Below are 27,724 nucleotides of genomic sequence, written 5' to 3'. Positions count from 1 at the left end.
GTATTTGATACTTTGTTTTCGTTAGTTAATCATGTAAGCCATGTGCTACCGAAGGTTTATAGAAACCCTGCCTTTCTTCGTAGATATGCAGACGACTTTAAGGATACCTATAACAGGACACATTTTATCTCTCTTGTATGCTCTCTAGTACGCTTCCGTTATCTGGAGTCCTATCTATAGCTGTCTCTCAGCCAGAAATAAAAGGTTCAAAAAAGCTTATTCGGAAATGTTTATTTTCCTTTAACTTTGACGACCCAATTCCATCCTATTACTCGCTACGCAAGCTCATCAATCTCCAACCTCTTGAAACCATGAGAGTTGTGCATCTGCTTACATTGGTCAATAACATGGGTCTCCAAAAACTTAAAGTGCTCTTTCGCATACGCAAGAAGAGCATATTGTGCAATGGAATGTAGACCCCTGCTCTATAGTCGCATCATCAAAATGTTAAACACTAAAGGAATCGAGGTTAGTGCAATTCGCTCCGATGAAAGTAAACTACGACTCTAAAGAAAAATTACTCAAAAAAGGAGTTTAGCAGCGCTATACTACTGCATTCATACTAGAAACAAAAGATTTTTTCCTTAGACCGGTTCAAGAATGCCATTTTAACAAGCTCAAAATATATCAAGCTTATGATGAGATATAACATTTTGGAAGGATATTCTAATATATCGAATTTTTTAATGAAATCCCGAGACATGGTGTTATTTAACAAAATCCTGTCGTAGTGTGCCTTTGAAAGCAATTCTAATGTGTGGCGTTTCCTGAACAAGTTCTAATTCATACCAAGATTTTTTGGAAAAAAGCTGCAGATCGTTTTTGTTCAATAAAATGACTAACGTATAGTCATCAAGAAACTTTAATATTGCTAATTTACTTAAAGGTAATTAAAAAACTTAAGTTATATACAGTAAAAGGCGGAATCACTGCTAATAACGCACTGCTAAAAGTCCAATGTTACTAATAAATTCTGTTGAACGCGCCTGAAAATATTCCACGTACTTTGGATTAAAAACATACAGTAAACATATATACCGAATTGTGTATAAAAGAAATAGCAACGGAAAGACAACGCTCAAAGACCAATTACAAAACGTACCACGTGGCATTCATTTGGCTGAGTGGCTAAAGGCATCTGCCTCAACACCAGTATGAACAAATAAAGGTGTCTAAGTTCGGATGTAACCGAACATTATATACTCAGCGTGTGCTTCAATTGAACATTTCATTTCAGATAAATTACTTTTCTACATAACACGTCGCACCGCCCGTTAACCGATCCCATCCACTTTTACTAGAAATACTTTCTACTATAGGAAACATTTGTGTACCCAATTTTGTTACGATATGTAAATTTTTCTCCGAGTTATGGCTCCCAAAACATAGAAACTTGCTTAGTCATAAAGGGCGGTGTCACGCCCATTTTTTTAAATTTTAAGTTTTTCCTATTTATTGTTATAAATCCACTTGGGAAATTAAATACCATTGATAAAAAGCTCTTTTTTGGAAAAATATAGCTTATTTTATTCGTCCACGACCCTTTTAAAAATCTTTTGTATAAAAGTGGGCATGGTCCTTAACCGATTTCGTTAAGTTTTCTTCAAAGCATTCCTTATAGTGAAGGCAACCTCTCTGCCGAATTTTGTTACGAAAGGTTTAACGATTTTTGATTTATGATTAATAATATTTGTAAAATTGATTTTATCACAAGTGGGCGGTGCCACGCCCATTAACATTTTTTTTTTTTTTAATTTTTATCATGAGTCCTCAATATGAGTCCACGTGTCAAATTTCAACATTCTAGGTGTATTATTTACTAAATAATCAGGTTTTATGTGTTTTCCAAAATGTTATATATATAAAAAGTCGGCGTGGTTATTATCCGATTTCGCCCATTTTCAATACTAACCTATTCTGGATCCAGATAAGCTCGTGTACCAAATTTGGTGAAGATATCTCAATATTTACTCAAGTAATCGTGTTAACGGACAGACGGGCGGACGGACATGGCTCAATAAAATTTTTTTTCGACACTGATGATTTTGATATGTGGAAGTCTATATCTATCTCGAATCCTTTATACCTGTACAACCAACCGATATCAAAGTTAATATACAAAGCACGCTCAGTATAAAAATGAATGTTGGAGATTTCGAGTTCAATACTCAGTTACCGAAAAGCTTGCTTTTGAAGAAGTGAAATTCAGAAAGAAGTTGTAGTACCTTGGTGCCAGAATTTTTTATCTTCTTTTATTTTCACTACCAAAAACTTCTACGACCTCAACCCAGCGTTTTCAATTATTTCTTGCTATTTTCTCAACTCTTTTACATGCTTCAACTGTTTTAGATATACACCTTTAAATCCTTTAATCTACTTGGCACAGTGGCATGCAATTAATTTTCACACTAATAAATTCTACCGTTAACTTTTCTCATAAACGAGCCGAAAAACTTTCACAGCACCCTCAACTCTTACTCATTTCCATGCGCTCCATAACTCTTTCGCCAGCTAAGCTGCATATCATTTAAGTACACCAATAAATTCTAAATTAACGTGAGCTCATTTGAAAACTTCAACTTGACTTTGGCCATTAAAGACATACTTATGCCCGCCAGACACAATACACTACAACATAAATAGTTGTCGCATTTCAGTTTGGGTCGCCTATTCAGTGCAATCAGTGCTGCAGCTGAGGCGACGACCCCATGCACTCGCAGGTGCATTATGTGCACTACCAAAACAACTGTAAATCGTACCTCATTTGTTGGAATTTTGTGAATAGCTAAATGAAGTTCTGCTGTGCAATGAACCAACATATAAAAATATATGTGTTCTCGCAAGTGTCAGCACCGGTAGTGCTGGGGCTGTTGCATTTAACGAGTTTTGCACAAATTTCTGCACCAAATCAATTTTGCAAAAACACGGCGTACGTTTGCACAGAAAATCTTATTTTGTTATATTTATTACAATTGCTACATCAGTACACACATACATACATGCATTTCTGGAAATATGCCATCTGTGGCAATATGCACCCATTTTAATACACCAACCCAATGTTTTGTCGCGAAACTGAGTTCTAAGTCCTCAACTGCAGTTCAACATAATTCACCGCTACATAGCCATTTAATGCAATTTAAAGGACCTCTGTGGTTCCCCCTTGCTTTGCTTAGAATGGGGAGTTGAACGATTTGCATAAATTATGCGACATTACAAAGGTGATTATTCTTCAGTGCGCTGCTTTGGAAAATGTGTTCAATGCGCGTAAAGAATGAATTTACTTAGTGTATAAGGTTGATTTGGTGATATTTGGTCGACGCGGGGGTGCGTTTGCATTGGGCAACTAAGCGGAGTTTAACTGATAAAGTCTACTATGTACGTATATGTATACTTAGTTATAAAAGATGAAAATTAATATAGAATAAAACAAAAAAAATTCGTTTTCAAGTTCATGCTCGGTGAAAGGGATATTTGAAAAAAAACCAAGATTGTTGCGCATGCGCAGAAAAAAAGAGTTGAATTCAGGACCATAGATATTCCTAAAACAGAAAGGCGCGAAGGAATGTGCGTCTTTAAATTTTAATGTAATTTATTGAAGAAAGTAAATATGCAAAACAATTTGATAGATGTACAATTTGATAGAGGTACAGCTTCGTCCCTAAATACTAGGGAGGGCTGAGTTGCTATGAACAGAATAACAAAAGAAAGTAAAAGCTCAGAGTGGACATAAATCAAATGTGCACAACTAACTGAGAGAATGACATGAGTAAAGATAATATAGTGCAATGGGGATGGGAGAAGAAAGTGGGAAAGGCAAATAAAAAGGAGAATAAAAAGGAAAGGCAAACATTTGGAAGAAAAGAAGAGGAAGGAAAAAGAGCAGGTTGTGTGTTAACATCAGATGGTTTTGATAATGGTGCAGAGTAAATGAAGCTGCATTACCCACATCGGGTTGGGGGCTTCGAATATAGCTGCGGCATACATATGCCTGTCGCAAAATGCGACTAAAATACCCATATGATTCAAGGGATTGTGTAGCACAACTCTTTCAACCTAAGACTAACGCAACTTTTTAAACCTAGAACACACTAAAACTTACTTTTACTGCTACGTCTACAGTTACGGTCACTGATACGGTGTGGTTACAAACACGGTAAAGTTGTGGTGAGGGCTAACGTCTGTTTTGATGGCTTATCTTACTACTATGGTTATACTGTCATAACTTCTACACGGTAGTGGCTATGACATTTATCCTTTGCATACCCGTAGTTTATTCTGTTGTGCTAACATTTTCGCTAACGGTAAACGCGAATTTGGAATGTAAGCTTAAGGCAAGACGAGGTCAGGTAAGACAAGAAAAGAAGAGGCTTTTTATCTGCGAAGTTTAGAGGAGTTATGGCTTTGTTATCGAGGTGTTATAAATTTCCTAACGAAAACAAAGGCTATCGATATGTTGTCGACATAAACTTATCCGTTTATCTATCCAAAATATATAGATTTTTTATTAAAATGTTATCAATTTTTCATAGAAAAATTATGCATTATATAACGAAAAGCTATCGAATGTTATGAAGAAATTATAGATTTTCTATCGAAAAGTTGTCAATTTGATATATAAAAGTTATCTACTTGGTATCAAACAGTAATCGATTTTTTATGAAAAGCTTACCGATTCGATAACGGAGTGTGATCAAATTCATATCGGCGTGTTATTGATTTGCTAAAGAAAACTACCCTGAAAAATTCGCTTTATACTTTTTAAAAGCATACAACTTGATAAACATCCCTCACGCTCCACACATCTGTTGACCTATATCACATCATTACATACCATATCACACACAATTAAAATATATCGTACGCTATCAAATTACGAAACTCAAATTTTATTTTGGGAACATTCTTAGGCAACCTTAAAAGAGATTGACTTCGTCCAAAAATTTCGAAAAAAAAGTTCTTAAATCACATCCTCTTCAATTTAATACCATCACATCATATTTACTAATTTCGCATCAAATCTATTCAAGTCGCAATTAATTATGATTCATCAAACTGCTGTCCTTTAGCTTCAGATCACATCAAACGATATAAGATGCCAATGTAATAAATCACGCCAATCACGCACCACATATCTGTTGATCTATATCACATCATTACAAACCATATTACAGACAATTAAAGTATATATATATCATGCTATCGAATTGCTAAACCACAACTTCCTTTTGTATTCATCCTTCTTCAAATCTCATCATTATAAATCACATCACCTTCAAATTTTAAATCTTTTCAAATCACAATCAATCATGCTGCATCAATTTACAGTCTTTTAAGAATCAGATCACATCAATCGGTATTAAATGCCAATATAATCAATAAACATTCGACCTATGAAGATTTTGGAGTGACTTTATCATTAGCAATGAGTGGCAAATGCTGTTGTTGTAAATAAGTTACAATATTCAAACCAAAAATGAGAGGTGCAGGATGACAAGGGTTTCACAAACCCGTATCTCTAGGAAGTAAAAAAATTTGAAGTAACCTATATTCTTTAATTTCAAATTTAACCCTTGAGACCCGAAAACTGTTGAGATTAGTTATGATCCTATCGCTATAAACAGTAGTGCTTGTGAAGCAATCTAATTAGCTGACGCTTCAGGATACGACATGCTTAACTCAATCTTACTAACATATCACACACGTTCGCGATCACGCCCACTTAAAATTAGAGAACAAACCGAAGATGAGCAACTTACATACGTGCATATGAAAAAAGAATTAAAAAAAAATATATATAGAAAGCAAGTAGTTTGTTCTTTAAAACGAAGAAAAAAACAGCGACTAGCTGCTGCTTAACTAATTTGCCAAAATTTAGTTTGCTATTTTTATTTTGGTTTTGTGTGTATTTATAACTTCATTTGGAGTCTCCAAAATTGTATGCTGCTCAAGCATGATTTTTCTCATTCCAGCAGTTCTATTAGTTTTTGCTAAGGCTCGTATCACATACTATTTTTCGTCATTTTTTTACGGTTTATTATACGACATGGCACACATACACATTGTGTAGTAGCATACATTTAGGCGCTATGGCATTAGGAAGTTGTTGGTGAGAGCGCTATGAGAATCGACATTGTCTGTCTCATTGCTTATGCAAAGCGTCAACTCAACAGAAGTTGAAATAAATTTTTATTTCATAGACTTGCAGCAGACGCTTAAAAGTCCAATGCAATGTGTAGTATTGTTGTAGCAGTGCTGGTAAGAGGTCGCTTGTATAACTTATAATACGATTTTATTACGACAATGAACTTGAGCGCAATTCATGCGGAATGGGGTTGCGCTTTTGAAATTGCTACTTACTAAATTTTGGAGGTTCTCTCATTTTATTTATTTATTTTTTTTTTTTTAGTGATAAAAAAGTAGGCATGGAGAACACAAAAAGAACAGCGAACACGAAAAGTGATTCGTTGTAGTTTTCTACAAATATTTGCAGATTTACTAGGTCGAATTACCGCTCTTTAAATCGACACATAAAGGTGCTGAAGAAATTTGTTAGCTCTAACTAAATATTATATTATTGAATTTAGCAAATTTAAAGCTCATTGCTTTATTATGGTCAAGGCTTCGTAAAACTTTTCCACTCACTGTTTGCTGCATTCCTCATTCTGATTCCCATTGGTGCTCACTCAAAGTATGATAACACATTTAAATAAATTCAATACAATAATAAAACTTTTAAATTAAATACAAGTAGATACTACGTACAACTTGCAACACCAGCAACAACTTAACCGCTTCTGTTTGAACTCCTCAGTATTTGCGATTACTCACTTTATGTGTTTGACTGTGAGATATTTTGAGTAAAACCGTCTTAAATTTAATATTTCGTGCACAAAAATGGTATGAAGTTAAAGTGCGGCCAAATAGAACAAAAATCATATCAAAATCTGCAGTACATTATATCACATCATACCTCATCAAAGCACAATTAAAACAATGTATTTATGTGACATTATTTTCATATTAAATGCCTCATAACATAACACTTGAAATTATCTCTTATCATAATGCATCGCATCATATAAAAACAGAGCCAAAAAGTGCTCGAAACCATGAATTTAATTCATATTGCAATATATCTCGTCATCACATCACATTGTATAAATAACGATATTACATTTAACATTTCATATAGATAGTAATCACATCACCTTCAATGAAACAACATAAATTTCAAACGAACCACGTAAAAATACACGTTTGGAGCTGAAATGTTTGCCAGTAGAACAAAAATCGGATGAAAATTCATAGTACATACATTAAACCACAACATATTACATCAAAGCACAATTGAAACAATGTGATGGGGTGACATTATTTTCATAACAAATATCTTATCCATGATTCTTATCACTATGCGCCGGATTATTTCAAAGCATAGCAAAAAAGTACCCAATATCTAAACATTTTTTCATATCGCAACATATCACATCACATTATATGTATCATGATATTCCTTTTGACATTTCATATACGTAGTATCATCTACAATCAAAAAACATAAATTTCAAACGAATGGCACAAAATGACCTGATTATAGCAGAAATGCCTGTCAATAAAATTAAAATCAAATCACAATTGACAGTACATATAACCACAACATACCACATCAAAGCAAAACTAAATCAATGTGATGTGGTTACATTATTTTCATATTCAAACATCTCTTCGAACTGTCTCGATTCTTCTTATCACTACGGATCGTATTCCTTAAAAACATGGCCAAGAAAAAATACTCAATATCATAAATTCTCTTCATATCGCAACATATCACGGCATCACATCACATTGTATAGATCGCGATGTTGTGTTTGTCATTTCATAGAAGTAGTAATCAAATCACCTACAAAAAAACAAAAACTAAATTTCAAACGAATCTCATAAAAAATTGCAGCTGATATGCTTCCCAATAAATTAAAAATCAGATCACAATTCACCATACATTATATCATATCAAAGCACAATAGAAAAATATGATAGTGTAACATTATTTATTATTTTCAATATCTCATACCATAAAATATCAAACTGCCACGATTCCTATCTCTACCCATCGCACGATTTAAAAAACATAACCACAAAATACCCAACATTATACATTTTATTCATATCACAACATGCCACGTGATCATAACACATTGTATTAATAACAAATAAATAAAAAAAAAAAAATATTAATAACAATATATATAATTAATCTTACTTACTTACTTAATTGGCGCTTAACCGTCTAAACGGTTATGGTCGTCCAACAAGGCGCGCCAGTCGCTCCTTCGCTCCGCCAACCGGCGCCAATTGGTCACACCAAGGGAGTTTAAATCGTTTTCCACCTGGTCCTTCCAACGGAGTGGGGGCCGCCCTTTACCTCTGCTTCCATAGGCGGGTTCCGATAGAAACACTTTCTTGGCCGGAGCATCATCTTTCATTCGCATAACATGGCCTAGCCAGCGCAGCCGCTGCGTTTTAATTCGCTGGACTATGTTGATGTCTGCGTATAGCTCGTACAGCTCATCATTAAATCTTCTTCGGTACTCGCCATCGCCAACGCGTAGAGGTCCATAAATCTTTCGAAGAACTTTTCTCTCGAACACTCCCAAAGCCGCTTCATCTGCTGTTGTCATGGTCCATGCTTCTGCCACATATAGCAGGACGGGTACGATAAGTGACTTGTAGAGTATGATTTTCGTTCGCCGAGAGAGGACTTTACTTTTCAATTGCCTACCTAGTCCAAAGTAGCATTTATTGGCAAGATTGATTCTTCGCTGGATTTCAGTGCTGATGTTGTTGCTAGTGTTGATGCTGGTTCCCAAATAAACGAAGTCTTTTACTATTTCGAAATTATGGCTGCCAACAGTAGCGTGGTTGCCAAGGCGCATATGCGCTGACTCTTTGCTCGATGACAGCAGGTACTTCGTTTTGTCCTCGTTTTGTCGTTCGTTTGTTTATATAATTAATCGCATAACATTAAATAGCTGTATATGTTTTGAAATGATATCACATCACACTTTTGTTCATCCCAGCTTATAACATAACCAAAACTCATCAGATCACCTAACGTGATATTATTTTGAAATAACATCGCCCATTCTGGCACCGCTACTAAATCCTGGTTATTCTAGTTGATAAATAACTGAGATGAGATTACTTTCTTATCGTCCTTATTAATCATATTAGACGATGTCACTACCATTCGAAAAATATCAAATCAAAAACATGATTAAATTCTTAAATATTTCACCCTCAAACGCAATGTAGTACTTAAAAAAAAATTCATATTATAGCTACCAGCTTTTCAAACTGTAACGAATTCAGTCACATCACATGCCATCACGTTGTATAAAAATATATCACATAGTACACAAATACTACATCGCATAGAAGGGCATCGTACGATACAACCTCATCACATCCAAGCGCATCATCATTTTAAAAGTAGTCGCACAGACAGCAGAACAGCCCTTCAAAAAACATAGAACAAGATCATATCTGAATTTGTGTAGGCCATCATTACCATATTAAGCAAAATAACTTCACTAAATTCAATCGCGGGAACCACCGCGTCAAATTAAAAATATAATTTAAGTCCCATCTCAAAAAATCTCATCTTGTTACGTCAAAGTTGCGGAAAAATCAGATGCATATCACAACACATCAAACCAAGCATAATCACGCAACAAAATCAATTCAAGTCACATAAAGCCAGATCACATCTTCTCATAACTCACTCCAATCAAATCGCTAACAGGAAAGTTCGTGACATTTAATCAAAGCATAATAAATCACTTAAAGATATCATTATATACCATCCTACCTAATGACGTAAGGAATAGCAAACATCACATCACGTTACAGCTATCACATAATGTCACAATTATGTTCAATGTCATTATAAAAACCACCCACTTCATCGTCACCATCATATATCGTCTTGGTGTATCAAAGTTGCAGATATATCACAAGCATCTCATCTCACATCACATCTTATCAAATATAAGCATGATCACGTCGCAACAACCTTTCAAATTACACGAAGCCACATCACGTCTTCTCATACCTCATTTCAATTCAAATCCCTGACTGGAAAGCATGTGATATTACATCACATCGTAGCAAACAGATATCCCCTTATATAACATCGTATCACATCGTAGGTCAATCGTGTTAAATCAAAAGTAGAAAGAATGGCAAAAAACATACCACTGCACACCATATCGCATGAAATAATTTCACAATTAGATATGCTACATATAATTTTAACAAAAACACATACCTCATCATCACCATCTTCTTATCTATGCGCTACATTTTTCAAGATACCCTACTGTGCGTTGACATTCTTTTCAAGTTGAGTGCTTTTCACAGCTAATGCAAACAAGCCAAATTTTTAATAAAGTTTCAAAACAAAACTTGCATAAAAGTTGACAAAATGTACACAAGAAGACTAAAAAACCTGAAAAAATAAATGATATAAAAATCAAAAAGAAAAGTAACAAGTAAGGAAGGTTAAGTTCGGGTGTAACCGAACATTACATACTTAGTTGAAAACTAAGGTGACAACATAAGGGAAAATAACCATGTAGGAAAATGAACCGCGGGAAAACCTGGAATGTGTTTGTATGACATGTGTATCAAATGAAAGACATTAAAGAGTATTTTATGAGGGAGTGGGCCATAGTTGTATAGGTGGACGCCATTTAGGGATATCGCCATGGTTGACTCTAGAATTTGTTTGTACGATATGGGTATCAAATGAAAGGTGTTAATGAGTATTTTAAAAGGGAGTAATCCTTAGTTCCATAGGTGGACGCCGTTTCGAGATATCTCCATAAAGGTGGACCAGGGGTGACCCTAGAATTTGTTTGACCGATATGGGTATCAAATTAAAGGTATTAATGAGGGTTTTAAAAGGGATTGGTGGTAGTTGTATAGGTGGCCGCCTTTTCGAGATATCGCCATAAAGGTGGACCAGGGGTGACTCTAGAATATGTTTGTACGATATGGGTATCAAATGAAAGGTGTTAATGAGTATTTTAAAAGGAAGTTGGCCTTAGTTCTATAGGTGGACGCCTTTTCGAGGTATCGCAATAAACGTGGACCAGGGGTGACTCTAGACTTTGTTTGTACGATATGGGTATCAAATGAAAGGTGTTGATGAGTATTTTTAAAAGGGAGTGGGCCTTCGTTCTATAGGTGGTCGCCTTTTCGAGATATCGCCCTAAAGCTGGGTTAGGGGTGACTCTTGAATATGTTTGTACGATATGGGTATCAAATGAAAGGTGTTAATGAGTATTTTAAAAGGGCCTGGGGCTTAGTTCTATAGGTGGACGCCTTTTCGAGATATCGCCATAAAGGTGGACCAGGGGTCACTCTAGAATGTGTTTGTATGATATTGGTATCAAATTAAAGGTATTAGTGAGAGTTTTAAAAGGGAGTGGTGGTAGTTATATATGTGAAGGCGTTTTCCATATATCGACCAAAATGCGGACCAGGGTAACCTAGAACTTCATCTGTTGGATACCGCTAATTTATTTATATATGTAATACCTGCCAAGATTTCAAGGGTTTTTTATTTCGCCCTGCAGAACTTTTTCATTTTCTTTTACTTAATATGGTAGGTGTCAAAACCATTTTACAAAGTTTTTTCTAAAGTTATATTTCGCGTCAATAAACCAATTAAATTACCATGTTTCATCCCTTTTTTCGTATATGGTATAGAATTATGGCATTATTTTTCATTTTTCGTAATTTTCGATATCGAAAAAGTGGGCGTGGTCATAGTCGGATTTCGTTCATTTTTTATACCAAGATAAAGTGCGTTCAGATAAGTACGTGAACTAAGTTCAGTAAAGATATGTCGATTTTATCTCTAGTTATCGTGTTAACGGCTATGCGGAAGGACAGACGGTCGACTGTGTATAAAAACTGTGCGCGGCTTCAACCGATTTCGCCCTTTTTCACAGAAAACAGTTATCGTCCTTGAATCTAAGCCCCTACCAAATTTCACAAGGATTGGTAAATTTTTGTTCGACTTATGGCATTAAAAGTATCCTAGACAAATTAAATGAAAAAGGGCGGAGCCACGCCCATTTTGAAATTTTCTTTTATTTTTGTATTTTGTTGCACCATGTAATTACTGGAGTTGAATGTTGACATAATTTACTTATATACTGTAAAGATATTAAACTTTTTGTTAAAATTTTACTTTACAAAATTTTTTTTTTAAAAGTGGGCGTGGTCCTTCTCCGATTTTGCTAATTTTTATTAAGCGTACATAGAGTAATAGGAGTAACGTTCCTGCCAAATTTCATCATGATATCTTCAACGACCGCCAAATAACAGCTTGCAAAATTTTAAATTACCTTCTTTTAAAAGTGGGCGGTGCCACGCTCAATGTCCAAAATTTTACGAATTTTCTATTCTGCGTCATAAGTTCAACTCACCTACCAAATCCATCGCTTTATCTGTCTTTGGTAATGAATTATTGCACTTTTTCGGTTTTTCGAAATTTTCTATATCGAAAAAGTGGGCGTGGTTATAGTCTGATATCGTTCATTTTAAATAGCGATCTGAGATGAGTGCTCAGGAACCTACGTACCAAATTTCATCAAGATACCTCAAAATTTACTCAAGTTATCGTGTTAACGGACATGGCTCAATCAAATTTTTTTTCGATCCTGATGATTTTGATATATGGAAGTCTATATCTATCTCGATTCCTTTATACCTGTACAACCAATCGTTAGCCAATCAAACTTAATATAGCTCTGCTCAACTGAGTATAAAGACAACAAATGCAAAGCATTCAAAAAAAAAAAAAAAAATACTTTAAGCACTCTACCGCCAAGCACTTTTTCTAATGAGTGGTTTCACAACAAATACGAGCCAAGCAGCATTGAAAAGTATAGCATTCAAACTTTAGTTGAGTAAAGTTGAGTGAAGCGAGTAAAAACGGCGTCTCGCACACTTCAACACAATTTGCCACTCGATGCTAACGAATGCAGCAGAATGAAAAAGTGCTCAAAGTCAAGTTTGCAAACGATTTTTACACTAGTTTTTATTTTGACTGCCTGCAATTCAGCTACCCTTTTCTCCAATTCCATGCAAATGTTGATTTAAGCAAAACTTTGACCCGCATACCAAGCGTGTTGGTGGGTGTGTGTGTGTGTATTGCTATTTTATTACTATTTCTATTTTTTGCTACATCGAAGTGGGAACTTAGAGAAAAACTAGAAAAGTTATAAAGAGGATTTTGATTCATTTTACGTGTCTATGAACTTAAATAGGGGACATGTTTTTTTTTAAGGAAATTTTATTATATTTTTTCTCTAGTATGTTAGCGAAAGTGAAAGAGACAATGCCACAAATGCGGTTGGATTGACATAGCATATCTCTTCAATATTATGAAAGGAATCAAACTGAGTAGTCATTTTAAGTGCCACACATGTTTATGGCATCGATGTGATATCGCTTTATTTCAGTAGACATATCGCATTATATTGAAGTTGACGATAACCTAGTCATATCATAGCTTAGAGGGAATCAGGCACTCCGTCGAAAGTTATAACAAGGTCTTATCAAACAAGCGGAGAATCTCTATGTAGGATTTGTTTAAAATGAGAAGGGAGCGCGTGGTTTGTCTAATTGAACATGGGCATAGGGTTGTCCTAGAAGTGGGCTTCTAAAACCTATAAATCATGTTCTGACATTAGCTTACAGAGTTGCTTTAAACGAATAACATACCCCTGAGAGTTATCGATTTTAATCGATCCATTACAATAAGGCTTCTATAACATACCGATAACTTTTCTATAATAACCTAATATTTTTCGATAACGAATAGATATTTTATCGATGACGAATAGATATTTTATCGATGACAAATCGATAAATTTTTATAGTAAATCGATTACGTTTCGATGGCAAATCGCTTTTTTCGAAAAGAAATCAATAGCTCAGCGACAATTTTTCGATATTAAACTGATAACTATTTGATTACAAATCAATAGATTTTCGACGGCAAATCGATAACTTATCAATAATATGAGTACGATAGCTCAGCGTATTTATAAATTGTTTTCGATGACAACGATTATTTTTCGATAGGAAATCGATAGCTTCTGATAATAACCGTTCTTTTTTCGATAGCAAATCGACAAATTTTCGATAGAAAATCAGTAATTCATCGACAGATTTTCGATATAAAACCGATAAATCTTACATAACAAATCGATAACTTATCACTTACTTTGTGATAATAATAACAGTCCAAGAATTTTTCGTATTCTCAAATTAATTTTTCCTAACCCTGTCAAAATGATGACAAAATAGTCTCGAAATGAACCCGAAATAAACGCTAATATAGTCCCGATTTTATTCGAAAGGGATCCGGAATGGTCCCAAGATGATTTCATTATGATCGTAAAGTAGTCCATAACAGCGAAATAATACAGAACTGACCCCCAAATCGTTATGCGAATAGCCCGAAATAAATCCTGAAAAGTCCAAAAATATCCCGAAATGATTTCAAAGTAGTTCTGAAGTGATTCCAATTTTGGTAAAAAAAGTTATCGAATTGATCCGAAGTTTATTGACAAACAGTCTTGAAACGATCTCAAAATGATCCCGTAAATAGTCTCTCAATGGCATTAGAGATTTACCATTCGCGATATCTTGTTCGGTCGCAAAACAATAATTTAAAAACAAACCTTAGGCAATAATCACACTAAACAATCTCAAATCTAGTTTGGGGACAAACCGGTTTCAGCGTTGTGTCATCTTCAGTTCTCTTAGACATAGTGAGAAAAAATTTGAAAATGAACATATCTCACCGTGCTTAGAAATCGGTTTTTATCCGTGAAACCCCGAATTGCTGTGATAATCATAACTTTGATCATATCATTATGCTTACATATGACATCATATCACATTTTATCAAATGGCATCACACCATTCTACATCACGTAAAATCTTACAAAATCATGAAATCAAGCTTCAATGTGCATTCAATTCCAAATGTGGAAGTAAAGTAACACACATCACCAAAAAATATCAAAATGTGTTGTATCATACTAAAATAAAAGATTCCGATAGAATTATCATCTCATACAACATCACATGATACTATTACGAAACGCATCATACAGCTAGAGCACGTAATATCACTTAATATCTTTACATCGCCACATTGCTTACTATCGAATAACATCACATCGAATTTCGAGAGAACTGTCACCTCATATAACATCACATAACACTATAACGCAACGCATCATAGAACAAAATCACACTAGAGCTCTTCAAATCACTTAATCCCTTCACATCGCCACGTTCCTTTACTTCAAATGGCATCACATCATAGCCCAACATAACAAATAATTCAAACACATCACATAATATCATATCTTGTCATATGATATCACACCATTCTATATCACGCTAAATCTTAAAAAATCACCACATCAAGCTTCAGTATGCATATGTAGCTTGCTATATGACATCTTATCAAATGACATCACACCATGAATAAAGCATTATACGACATACTATCAAATGTCATCACACCATGAATTTCCTAATGTGAGAGCAAACGTGTTCTATCATACTACTTAAATCATGACGAGATAAGACTTCGAGAGAACTGTTGTCTCGTTTAATATCACATAACACTTTTACGCAACGCATCATAGTAAAAATCACACAAGAGCTCGTGAAATCACTTAATATTTCCACATCCTTAATATCAAATGACATCACTTCATAGCCCAACATATCACATAACATAAGGTTCGATCGTATAATTAAATCATACCTTATCACATTATATCACATCTTGTCAAGTCATACTATGAATAAAATCTTACAAAATCATTAAATTAAATCCCACTAAGAGAGCAATGTAACAAACATCACAAAGAAATGTAATATATCAATATGTATTATATCATACTTCTTAAATCATATAACGTCATGTTATAAAATGAAAACAAGTGAAATGATATCTTTCCAGCTTTTTATAACAGCACACAATATATAAACTTTCAGTATTGTTAGATAGTCAAAACAGCTACTCGTTGGCACCTCAAATGAATTAACATCACAACTGTTAGAATCTCTTCGTACTGTGATCGTGGATGACTCATAAAATCTTAACATTCTATATAAGACCGTCACATCGCATCACGGTTGTGACAAATCACACCTTCGAGCCTATTTCTAGATATTTCAAGAGGAAACGGGTATATATCTTAGACAATTTTAATGAAGTTAATATTGTTGGGCTCTGGCCTAAACAACAAATGGGCATGTCGTAGGAATAAACAATCTATTAAATTAATATGTTGTTTGATGTTTAAAACTTGTTCACCTAATAATCATTGTTTAATTTAATTAACCAAAGCTAAATCTAGTTCCACTGATCAAATTCTGTAGAACGTGCCGCAAAATATTCCATAATCATAATTAGACAAATAAATTAAAGCTAAATCTAGTTCCATTGATAAAGTTTTGTAGAACACGTCGAAAAATATTCCACACAATTCGGAATAAAAATCTATAGCTTACATGTATTAAAGTGAGTATAAAAGAAAAAGCAACAAAAAATCAAAAGTGAGATATAAATTTCAAAGTATGCAGCGAGGCATCCAAATGGCTGAGGGTATAACGGTAACTGTCTTGACGGTAGAATGAATGCGGGTGTATTCAAGTTCAAACTAACGAATAAGTTAAGTTCAAAAACAAAGCCTAGTAACCATCACCTCGTTGTAATTTTGGTAATTTTGTAATTTTTCTCTATTATAAATAATAAATCAAGTTTCTTTCTCTTTTGATTGTCTGTTTTGTGTACTTTTTAGGAACCACAATTGCATAATAAAACACGTTTTCTAGCAAAAGCATCCCGGCTATTGTACACGTTTCTTTACTTAATTTAGTTTGTATTTTAAACTAATTTTATTTTATTTTTGTTTTTCTGAATTCAATTTGCTAGCAAACATTCCGCTATTAATACGATTTTACGCAACTAAGAGTGAATGCTTTCTTTCAAATGCTTTCAAGTTCATACAGGTGAAATACATGTTATCACCAGTTACATTGGTTGCCGTGGATTTTCATTACGTCGCAATGCTACACCTCACAGATGCTGCATACACAAAAAGTCAAACGTTAACAAGTGCGGACACATATTCAAACTAATGAAAAATATATCAAATATAAGATGAATGGAGTCATGTATGGATATATATGTATGTATGTATATGGATTGGTATATACTTTGTATGAATGACGAAGGTGTAATTGTGAATTTGAGGGTCTTAAGCGAAAAAGTATACCCAATAACTGGTAATTAAATAGAAACATCAAAAGTACAACAGCTCTGAGTGAGTTTTGAATGAAAACATACATAGTGATATCTAATAAGAAAAAATTAAATATATTACTCTTGATATTAGAGAAAAACTACAAAGTTCAAAAACGGCGATGTTTACTAAGACATGTTTCTTAGTTTCACTTTTTATTTAATACGCAAATCCCTAGAATCTAGCTGATGATAATAGCAATAATAAAAACAATTGTATAAAGCAATATGAGCATGTCTCGTTAATTAAATACAAATAATAATATTGATATAATAGGGAACAGTGGAAGTACTGCTTATGAAAGAACTGCTATAAATCCACTGTTACTAATCCCTTGAGAGCGCGACTATAAGTATTCCGCACAATTAGGACTAAAAACATATAGAATTATTATCTGCCTAATGGTATATAAAGGAATAGCAACAAAAAGGCAATCTTTAGCGACCAATTATAAAGCGAGTAGCGGACCATTTATATGGCTGAGTCTGTAAACGCATCTGCCTTTACACTAGTATAAAGTGTGAATGTGGGAGATTTCAATACTCAGCTCCCGAGAAATAAATACAGATAAAATGTATTAAGCTAATCAAATTTTATGAAACTTAAAGTGAATTTGAAAAAAACTTCAATTTAAATTATTTCTGGGTATAAAATAAGGCACACATGTACATACAGCAGCGAATGGAAAAATAGCATTGGCATTTTGAAACCATGCAAACAAATATCTAAAAAGTTTTCAGTTGCAAAATTCACTGAATTTTTTCTTAAAATATCGAAAATAAATACACAAAATTTAAAAAAATATGTTCACTGTTATTTTTCTGTTCGCTGCTGTATGTACATAGGTACCTACAAACAACTCATGTGCAACGAGCCGCAAACTAGATTTTCTGCTACAAACTGCTATCTAACGTTGGTTTCATAAAAAAGCGAGTAAATGAAATATTTTCACGTTTTGTGCCGCGACTTTTTGTATTTGCGAAAAACAATTAACGACTTTTCTATTACGCGGTAGTTGGTTATGTTATGTGTACGGAAAATATAATTGTTAACCTGTAATGTGATATCAATGTTTCTGTGTATTTGTGCATGTATGTGAATGAGTCAGCCAACGTGCAAACGGTATTTGCTGTCGGGAGGTGTTACAAGGACTCTTGAGACAAAAGTGCATTTTCATATATTCGTTTACCTGCGCATTTTGTGGTTGCGGTTGATGAAGTTTTAGGCAGTTGAGTGGTTGAAGCTTTAAAGCTTTAAGGTGTTCGCGCTATACGGGTTTAGTATGGTATGATTTTGAAACGGTTTAACGTATTTACTTATACGTAAGGAAAGGTATAGAGGCTTTTGTACTGAATTTTCTAAGATTTATTAAGGAATTTTTAAGTAAGTGAAGTGAACTTATTTATGAACAATTAAGCAATGTTCTTATGCTTTGTTCTTATTTTGAGGTAATAAGCTGGAATGAGATAATCAAGAGATGAACTATTCTATAGATTATGGGTATCCAAAAATTGTAAGCGGTTGCCCTTCTACATACGCAATGGGATCACAATTGAGCTATTGAATTTAGACTTCTGCTTTTCATAGGAGAAAAGGGGAAACCAAAATATCTCGAGAAGAAAAAATCCGAAGTAAAGCGTCGTTCATCAAAGCATCCACACATCAGTACTTGAAGTCACAAGATGAACGCAAATTGTTTCTTACTTCAAGTCGCATTTTCATTCTAACAAATCTTTGGTGTGATATCATTAAAGCCCCTTATTTCCAATCACATGATATTCATTTACATTGATCGATCTACATCACACAATTAGATTTAGTGTAGTATAATTTTAAAATTTTGTTAAAAATAATCACGATAAAGTTCTGTAAACACCCCGTAATGCATCAACACCATATCATGAGATCACGTCATATTACATCAGGTCATATAAGACTTATGATTTTGTTGATTGCATCTAAGATAGCACAATGCATCCCCATATCATATCTTACTATTTGATATCACATCAAAACAACCTGTTCCTCATCAGAAGATAGCTCAGAATTTTAAATCACATGATACTCCTCCAAATTGATCGAACCACATGATACAGTAAAATTCAATGTAGTTATATGGAATCACGAAAAATCCTTTAAAATACCCTATAAGACTTCTATTATTGTTACTTAGATATATAGCTTTCATTTTCATTTCATATCATACTACTTGAAATCACTTCAAGTGCAAATTGTTCGTCATCAAATCACTTAAAATAGAATTCAACCCAGCAAATATTTGATGACATTCATTCACTTTGACTGATCCACGCGATACAAAAAGATGAAGTCCAGTAAATTTTTTGTTAATCGAATACGAAAACTTTGCTTCTAAACCTATCCTGCCATATTAAATAATATCGCATCGCATCATACCAAATTAGGTCGTAACAGATTGCTGTGTCAGTATAACTATAAATCATATTTTAAACATTAAAAATTTTAAATTTTGCATCTTCACTTAGTCAAAGCACTTTTACTGATATTCTGATTTTCAATGATACATGTAGTTTTAATTGTGTATATATATTGAAATTCATATGATCGAGCACCACATGACAACTTTCAAAACGACTTCATAATTCATTAAAAAATTTAGAAAACTTCACGTAGTGTAATATCGAGCAAGTTCGCATCGCATCATATGACATTAACTTATCATATTAATTTTACATCATCTCTTACCATAAGGCATACATTAAGATCACATAATATCAAAGTTCTCAGCATAATAACGCATTTGAATTTATTGCTCTACGAAAGTTTCAACGATATAACACAACACCATGAGATTATGTTCAGTGGGACAAATTCTATAGCATTGTATCACTTCAAAAGACAGGGTTATAGCGTACCCCATAGCGTCATGATTTTCATTAGGTGAAAATGAAATTCTAATATCAAATTTCCCAAGCCTTTGAGCAATTGTCCTTTTCACTTATTAGTTAGTCAATTTCACTGTCAAAACGGACAGCAAACGCATTTGACGTTGTACCACAAGCCGTTTTTATGGTCACATTTTACCCAGTGAAAATCAAGCATAAAACAATATCTCATCCCGCAAAATCGCTTTAACCATTTTCGATGCACAGCACATTGCTTACATCAATATGAAATGTGGAATTCTGGGTATTTGAGATAAGCTCTCATTGTGCAAATTTTTAATTGTGTATACTCTACTTGAATTCAGATCTCAACATCACATCACATCATACAAAAACACCTACTTCGAGTCGTATCATATCATTTCACATTCCTTGAATCACTACATAGGGTAGCATTCGCTAAACTCACATGTTTCGTAATCATATCGCATCGCCCGTCACCCCATTATATCTTATATCAAATCACCGTACATGATTTCAAAACATATGATCAATTATTACGATTTACAAAATAAAAACCAGACTGACAATATTTAACAATATTTGTTTGGATAGTTTGCAGAGGCTTGTCTGTTATTATTTATATACTTTAAAATCACATCATAAAACGTCGCCTACTTCGCATCATATCATATCTTTTAACACTTCTTGAATCAGTTTATAGAGTAGCATACGCTAAACATACATGACCTTGCGTAATACGATAACTTGCAAATCACACCATTTCGAGTTGCTTCGGAATCATATTGCATCACACCTCACCTTGTCAAATCACATTAACTATGACCATACTTCAATTCAAATCATATGATATATCACCATACATCAACTCAAATGATATGATATGATGTTGTTCCTGAACAATTACTGCGATTTCGCAAATAAAACTCCGGCTGACAATACTTAAAGCAAGGCTAGCTTACACTGGCTGACCCGTAAAGGCCTCACCTATACTGAATTTGACCAGAAGTTTGTTCAAAGGCCAAAGTGTATAACCGTATTAAGAATATAAATAACTCGTAATAAAGTAACTTGGCCTTCTTCGCAAGTATGAAAAGTTGTCTAGGACTTATTCATAAAACCGATGGGAAAGTGACTCAAATTTGACTCGAGTATCACACAAAGGTTAATGTGACATAATAATTTGCAAATCAGACTTACCATTTGTTGTTGATTTTTCGGCTTCTTCGCCAAATCGGGCACTTTAAATGATGTTACCGCTTCGATGACATCCGCAAGCAGCAAACCATCGCGACAATCTGCGGACAAATCAGTAACTTTCTTCTTAGATTTGGCACGTTCAAGATAATAATTAGCCCAATCTGTGTAAATCTGAAATGGGAAAACAAGCATTTCAAGTAAAGGCGCCAAATAAATTTTAAAGTATAGGACACAAACAAAATATGAAGAATGTTTCTGGAAGCATAAAAATTTGCAAGAGCTGTGAAAAGTTAGTGAAGGAATAAATATTTTTGTAATGCAGCAACAATTTTTAAATTATCAACCACCTACCTCTCGCAACATAATAGACAAAAACCAGACAAATTTGATCAATTAATTATATAAATTGTCTTTAATTTAAACATGAGCAGCCATCTCATATATTCATATGATATTTTAATTAGTACAAACATCATGTGATATCTTTGCCAAACATAAAACTCTTACGCCTATAAATATAATTGTAATAATATCTTTCTACTTTTGCAGGAGCCCTAAAAAAGCAACAGCAAGCGGAAGATGGTAGGCGGAAATATGCCATTTGGCAACATGACACCAGTTATGCGATAATATTACGTATACGCCCAGGTGACCAAAGGCAATGCGATATCACATGCATATTTGAATGTTGTAGATATAAAAGTGGCAGCATAATATTTGTCTCAGTGATTGTTATCATAATTATTGTCAAAAGACTTTTGTAATTTCTGTACAAAACACGCTGTAAATATACATATTTAGATTTGCTAAAGCAATTATTGCAAGCAGCCGACGAAGCACTGATACTTTTATAACAGCAATAACATGACTATATTTGTATAAATTTGTATGTCTAATGGAATGATTTCATATAACATATGGAATTGCATAGATGGTATATCCATGTAATATTTATATTCCAAACCACCAATTTTGCACTGGACATCAAACAGATAATGAGTATACCAAGCGGAAATACAGGCAAGCACAGTGAAGGAAAAATATGTCTATTTGAAGTTTAGTACTAAAGAAATATAATTCTGTAATGCTACACAGCTTGTGGACAAACTACAGCAGTTTCTTGATTTTGCGAACACCATCGTTGCAGGATTTGTTCGAAAAATCGATTTTTTCGTAAAATGGAGTACCATAACATTTTTCATATATTCTTGATTAAAATAGCTAAAATAACCAGAGAAAGTACACGTGTTTTTTAAAACTTGTTTTACTCAAATAACAAATGCAAAAAAAGAGAACAAAAAAAAACAAATAATTTCACAATGGTTACCACCGTATAACATACATACATATGTACATACATATTGCATATTTTAGCTTGGGTGTATGCTCAGAAAAGTTGTTCGAACAATATCATGTGCTTAATTTAGTAAGACAGTATTTAATATTTAACATGTTTATGTAAAAAATTGATTAATCATTGTTTGTTTGACAGCAATATTGCGGTAACTGTTTACTGCAGCTTTTTCAAGCTCCGTCAAAACAACCAAATTTGAAGCCCCAACATTGTTTTGCTTGGCCCACCGAATGCACGTGACAAAACTTTTAATAGCGTCTGTATGCTTAATTTTTGGCTCTTCAATTAAAATTTTTTATGATACAAAACACAAAATTTGTTAGTTGTTCGTACAACCAAGTACTGTCGATGCATGTTTGTTCGTACTACAGAGTACTCACTGTAAAAATTTTGAATGTTCGTAAAATCGAAATTTCAAAGAATGGAATGTTCGTAATATCAAGAAACTGCTGTAATTGTAGACAAAACTACAAAGGAAGCATAAGAGTAAAAGGCTTACAACTAATAATGGCGAAGCATGAAATATTAGCTTTATATGATGATTATTCTGTTTGAAGCCAAACCAAAAATATGCATAATTGTTGCAAATTACTATTATGAATTGTAGTCGCTTTGCAATTTCGCAATCGCCAGAGCTGTAAACAGTGCATTGTGTTTCACATTTTTACTTTTTGTATAGTACAAATACAAAAAAGCTTATAGAAAAAAATTGCGAGAAAGCAAGGCTGTTTTGTAAAACGTAAAATCTATTATACTAATCTAAACACAAGAACTTGCCAACACAGTGGGCTTAATTATAATTTTTAATTAAAAATAATAACTAAGTTTGGAAAAAACACGTATCAAGCTTGTAATTGCTGTTACAGAAAAAGCACAGTATCTAAACCCTTTACTTAATTTCGCAAAAGGAAACGAAAATAGGTTAAACTCTTACTTATCCACAACAACCCCATACATACCGAATGTATGCCCTGCTTGTTACGTGTGTCCATATGAAACCAACTATTTCTCAGTTGCAATGTGGAACTGACTTCTCCAACACCCCAATATCTTTAGTCCTCCCCTGCGAAGCACTGCTACAACAACAGCTCATCAATAGCAAACTAGCCGGTTCGATAGAAGCCGAGTAGTTTTAATAAATAGAATAGAATTTAGTTTAATCTTATGTAATGTTATGTAATCTAATCTTATCTAATCTAGTCTAGCCTAATCTTATGTAATGTAATACAATTAATTTTTATCTCCTCTAATCTGACTCAATGAAATCTAATCTAATTAAATATAGTTTATTCTAGTCAAATTTAGATTTAAGTATTCTAAATAATTACAATCTAATATAATTGAATCTTATCTAATCTAGTCCAATAGAATCTAAACTTATTTTATTCGATATTTTCTAACCATAACTATTCTAATCCAATTCAATCTAGGCTAACCCAATTTAATATAATCGAGTCTAATATAATCTAATCAAATCTTTTTAAATCTAATCTAATCGAATCTAATCTTATTTAATATTATTTAATTCAATATAATCTAAACGTATTTAAACTTATCGTACCTAATTAAACATAATGTAATCTAATCTAATATAAACTTATCCATTATTATCTTATCTTTTATAATCTCAACTAAGCTAATCTAATCATCAAATCTTTTCTTGCATGATCGAATCAAATCAAGTCTAATATTTTCTAATTTAATCTAATATATAGCCTTATCAAATATAATTCGAACTATCAAACCTTATATAATCTCATCTAATCTAATTTTACATTATCCAATTTAATATAATCATATCCAATCTAATCTAATTTTATCTAATATATAATATAACATTATCTTATATAATCCAATTAGGTTAAATCATATGTAATACAATGTAATTTAATTTAATCTACTATTATCTAATTAGGTTTAAAAAAAAAGAAAAATAAATGTAAGGCGCGATAACCTCCGAAGAGATCTAAGGCCGAGCTTCTCTTCCAATTTGCGTCGTGCTCCTCTTGATTTTCCCTACAAATTGGCCGGACGGGACCTACATGTTTTATGCCGACTCCAAACGGCATCTGCAAGGCAGACGAGTTTTCACTGAGAGCCTTTCATGGCAGAAATACACCCGGAGCGCTTGCCAAACACTGCCGAGGGGCGACCCCGCTTAGAAAAATTTTCTTCTAATTGAAAAACCTTATTTCTAAAATTTTGATGTTGCTTTGCCCGGGAGTTGAACCCAGGGCATACGGTGTGATAGGCGGAGCACGCTACCATCACACCATGGTGGCCGCTAATTAGGTTTAGTCTCACGTAATATAATCTAATCTAATGTAATCTAATCTAATTCAATCTTATCTAATCTAATATAAACTACTCTGATTTATTCAAGCCAAATGTTATCTAATCTAGTCTCATATAATATAATCTAATCTAAGGACTTCATGAACAAGTATCCTGAAATTCAAAGAAACATTGGACATACATCTATGCTAGGTTCCTAGTTATAAAGGCGTAGAGGGAATGCAGCACTCGTGCTTGACGGTAGGCGTACCAAACTATTTGGGAGAAATCAAGAGTAGACAGGAGTTGCATATGATCCATCAAACAGGAAAAACGTAGGCAGAAGTGCGGGGCTACAAAATTTCAAAGACCATGGTCATTTCGTACGACATTAGATTCACAAAGTCAATATATCTCAAAAGATAGAAGACTTAAGGTTCACGGTAGGCATACTAATTAGACACTGCTTTCTGCCATCACATGCTAACAAGTAAGGTCACGTCAACAACAGCAACAAATCTAGGAAGTGTGAGCTGCAGAAAGAAACGGTTGAGCACGTTTTGTATTCGTGTAATGCGATCGCTTGGTCAAGGTCTCAGCTAATAGGGGCGACAAAGTTGTTAGACCTCGAGGCAGTAGCTAAGCTAGGTATGTCATAGAAAATTACTCGTGTTTGTCAAGAAGACGGAGTTATTTTAAAACATAAGTACTGACACCTAATTGGCGTTTTTTCCATTTGGTAGTCAAACAAATTCTGTTAACACCAAAGACACATTCAACACTACGGGCCCATTAAGTCTATGTGAGGTAGTCATGGAACAGCCAGGTCAACCTAAACGACACATTCAGTCTATGTGAAGTTGTTATTGACCGCCAAGTTCAACCTCAACTAACCTAGCTCCTAATAATATGCAACATTCGAAAGACATTTTATTATTATTCCTCATTTTTGGATGAATTTTACAAAACCTAATTGAGTATTTACTTATCTTTATCTTAATTTATGTTTTAATTAACATGACTTCTTAATTACGATAATGTGGAAAAAACCGCTACGTATGCATCTCAAACTAAATTTTTCACTGCTCCTAAAAGTATGCTCCTCTTTTTTAAACTTTTTACCGATGTCAACCTAAAGGTACTGTAGTATTAAAAAAAGTATAAAGTATATATGTATAGCAAAGAAATAGATCCACTGTGCCCTTTAAATCACAGCGCAGCATGCAAAGCGAAAAAACTTCATTTCTCCTTTACACTACAAGACACTAGGATACACTAACTAGAAAGGCTATCAAATGTACAGCACTTGGCTACAATAAAACTCAAATGTATGTGCGATGAAGCAAACTCTATTGCTTTTACTTCAGTTTCAGTTTCAGCCTTTAACTGTAACTGACAACCAAGTAAAGTAAATGAAATGATTCGACAAAGATATATAAAGAGTAGTAGACAAACTAAGAATGTAACTAAGTAACAGCTGGTGTTACTCATAGCAATAGCAAAGTGAATGCACAAAAGATAGAAACTAGAAATAGTAGAGGTTGCAACAAAAGCCTAAGAATTTTACACTGACTGAATCAATGTGCTATTGCCTATTTCGCAGTCTGGCAGTTGAGCTGATAAACTTGATTTTCAAAAGAAAGCATAATACACGCATGCTATGTGACAGGATTTTCAATTTAAATCCAAAAGAAATAATATATGGATGAAAGAGTTATGAAGAGGATTTGTGAAGTTGCAAGTTTATATATTTTTTTTTTCTTCAGATATATAATTTGCATGTGTATGTGAGCAAATACCGTTGCACAACGAATTCTTTTATAAATACCCATTATGTTAGTATTGTTTAGAATAGCTGCAATGTTGTGTTTTCTATGAGTCATATATGAGTCTTTTTTTGGTATGCAGTTGTAGGCGTTCTTTCAGTTGCCATTGGCAACAAATATTTCAATTGCTTGATGTGTTTAAAAATGTATGGCATAAATCTAAGCAAAAGAATGAATGTATAGAAATTCTTTTGTAGTATAAAGAATGCAATGAAATAAAAATATTAATATCAAAGGCAGGTATGCAGCTTAGTAAGAGTAGAGGAGGAGCAGCATAGAGGAAAATAGTATTAGGTTTGTATTTGGAATAGATGTTGCTAGCTTAAGAGATATGCCTATATTGATATAACCTTGTTTTGTTCAAAGACGATTTTATTTATATCTACAAATATTATAACTCAAAGTTTTAAGTTTTGGAAAGAGATAATCTCGGACACTGCTGAAAGTATTGGGCTGAAACTTTCAAACAAAATATAAACTAGCCCATCCATTTCCGAAATATTTAAGAGGGAAGTGTAAGTCGTTAATCAACTGCCCTTTCTTTATTCGGCTAACGTATTGGTCTGTTATGTGTAGGACTGATTTCACGATACATTCGTCATCGTGTATTTGTTCAAGTAGGCACAAGCTAAAAAATAAAAACGAGAACTAAAACACGAATCGCGGAAAGAGGTATGATTGTGTGTGTCGTTAATCAACTGGTCAGTCTCTATTTAGCTGGTTTGTCGTGTGTAAGACTGATTTCACAATACACTAAACACCTTTCATTTG

The 27,724-nt window shown here is 33.7% G+C and overlaps 1 protein-coding gene across 7 annotated transcripts in view; it reads right to left on the bottom strand.

Moving 5' to 3' along the window:
• The window catches only part of sick (sickie), a 1,191,762-nt gene that overhangs the window by 860,621 nt on the left and 303,417 nt on the right, over nt 1-27,724 (bottom strand). For all 7 annotated transcript variants that reach the window (XM_067765301.1, XM_067765306.1, XM_067765303.1 and 4 more), the window contains one exon: nt 21,500-21,670. In XM_067765301.1, the coding sequence (XP_067621402.1) occupies nt 21,500-21,670 (171 nt within the window). The remainder of the gene's footprint in view (nt 1-21,499; nt 21,671-27,724) is intronic.

The sequence above is a fragment of the Eurosta solidaginis genome, chromosome 2, assembly GCF_040869045.1.
Source record: "Eurosta solidaginis isolate ZX-2024a chromosome 2, ASM4086904v1, whole genome shotgun sequence".
In the NCBI taxonomy this organism is placed as follows: domain Eukaryota; kingdom Metazoa; phylum Arthropoda; class Insecta; order Diptera; family Tephritidae; genus Eurosta; species Eurosta solidaginis.
Note: the sequence above shows the minus strand (reverse complement) of the source record. Positions and strands in the feature narration are given on the sequence as shown.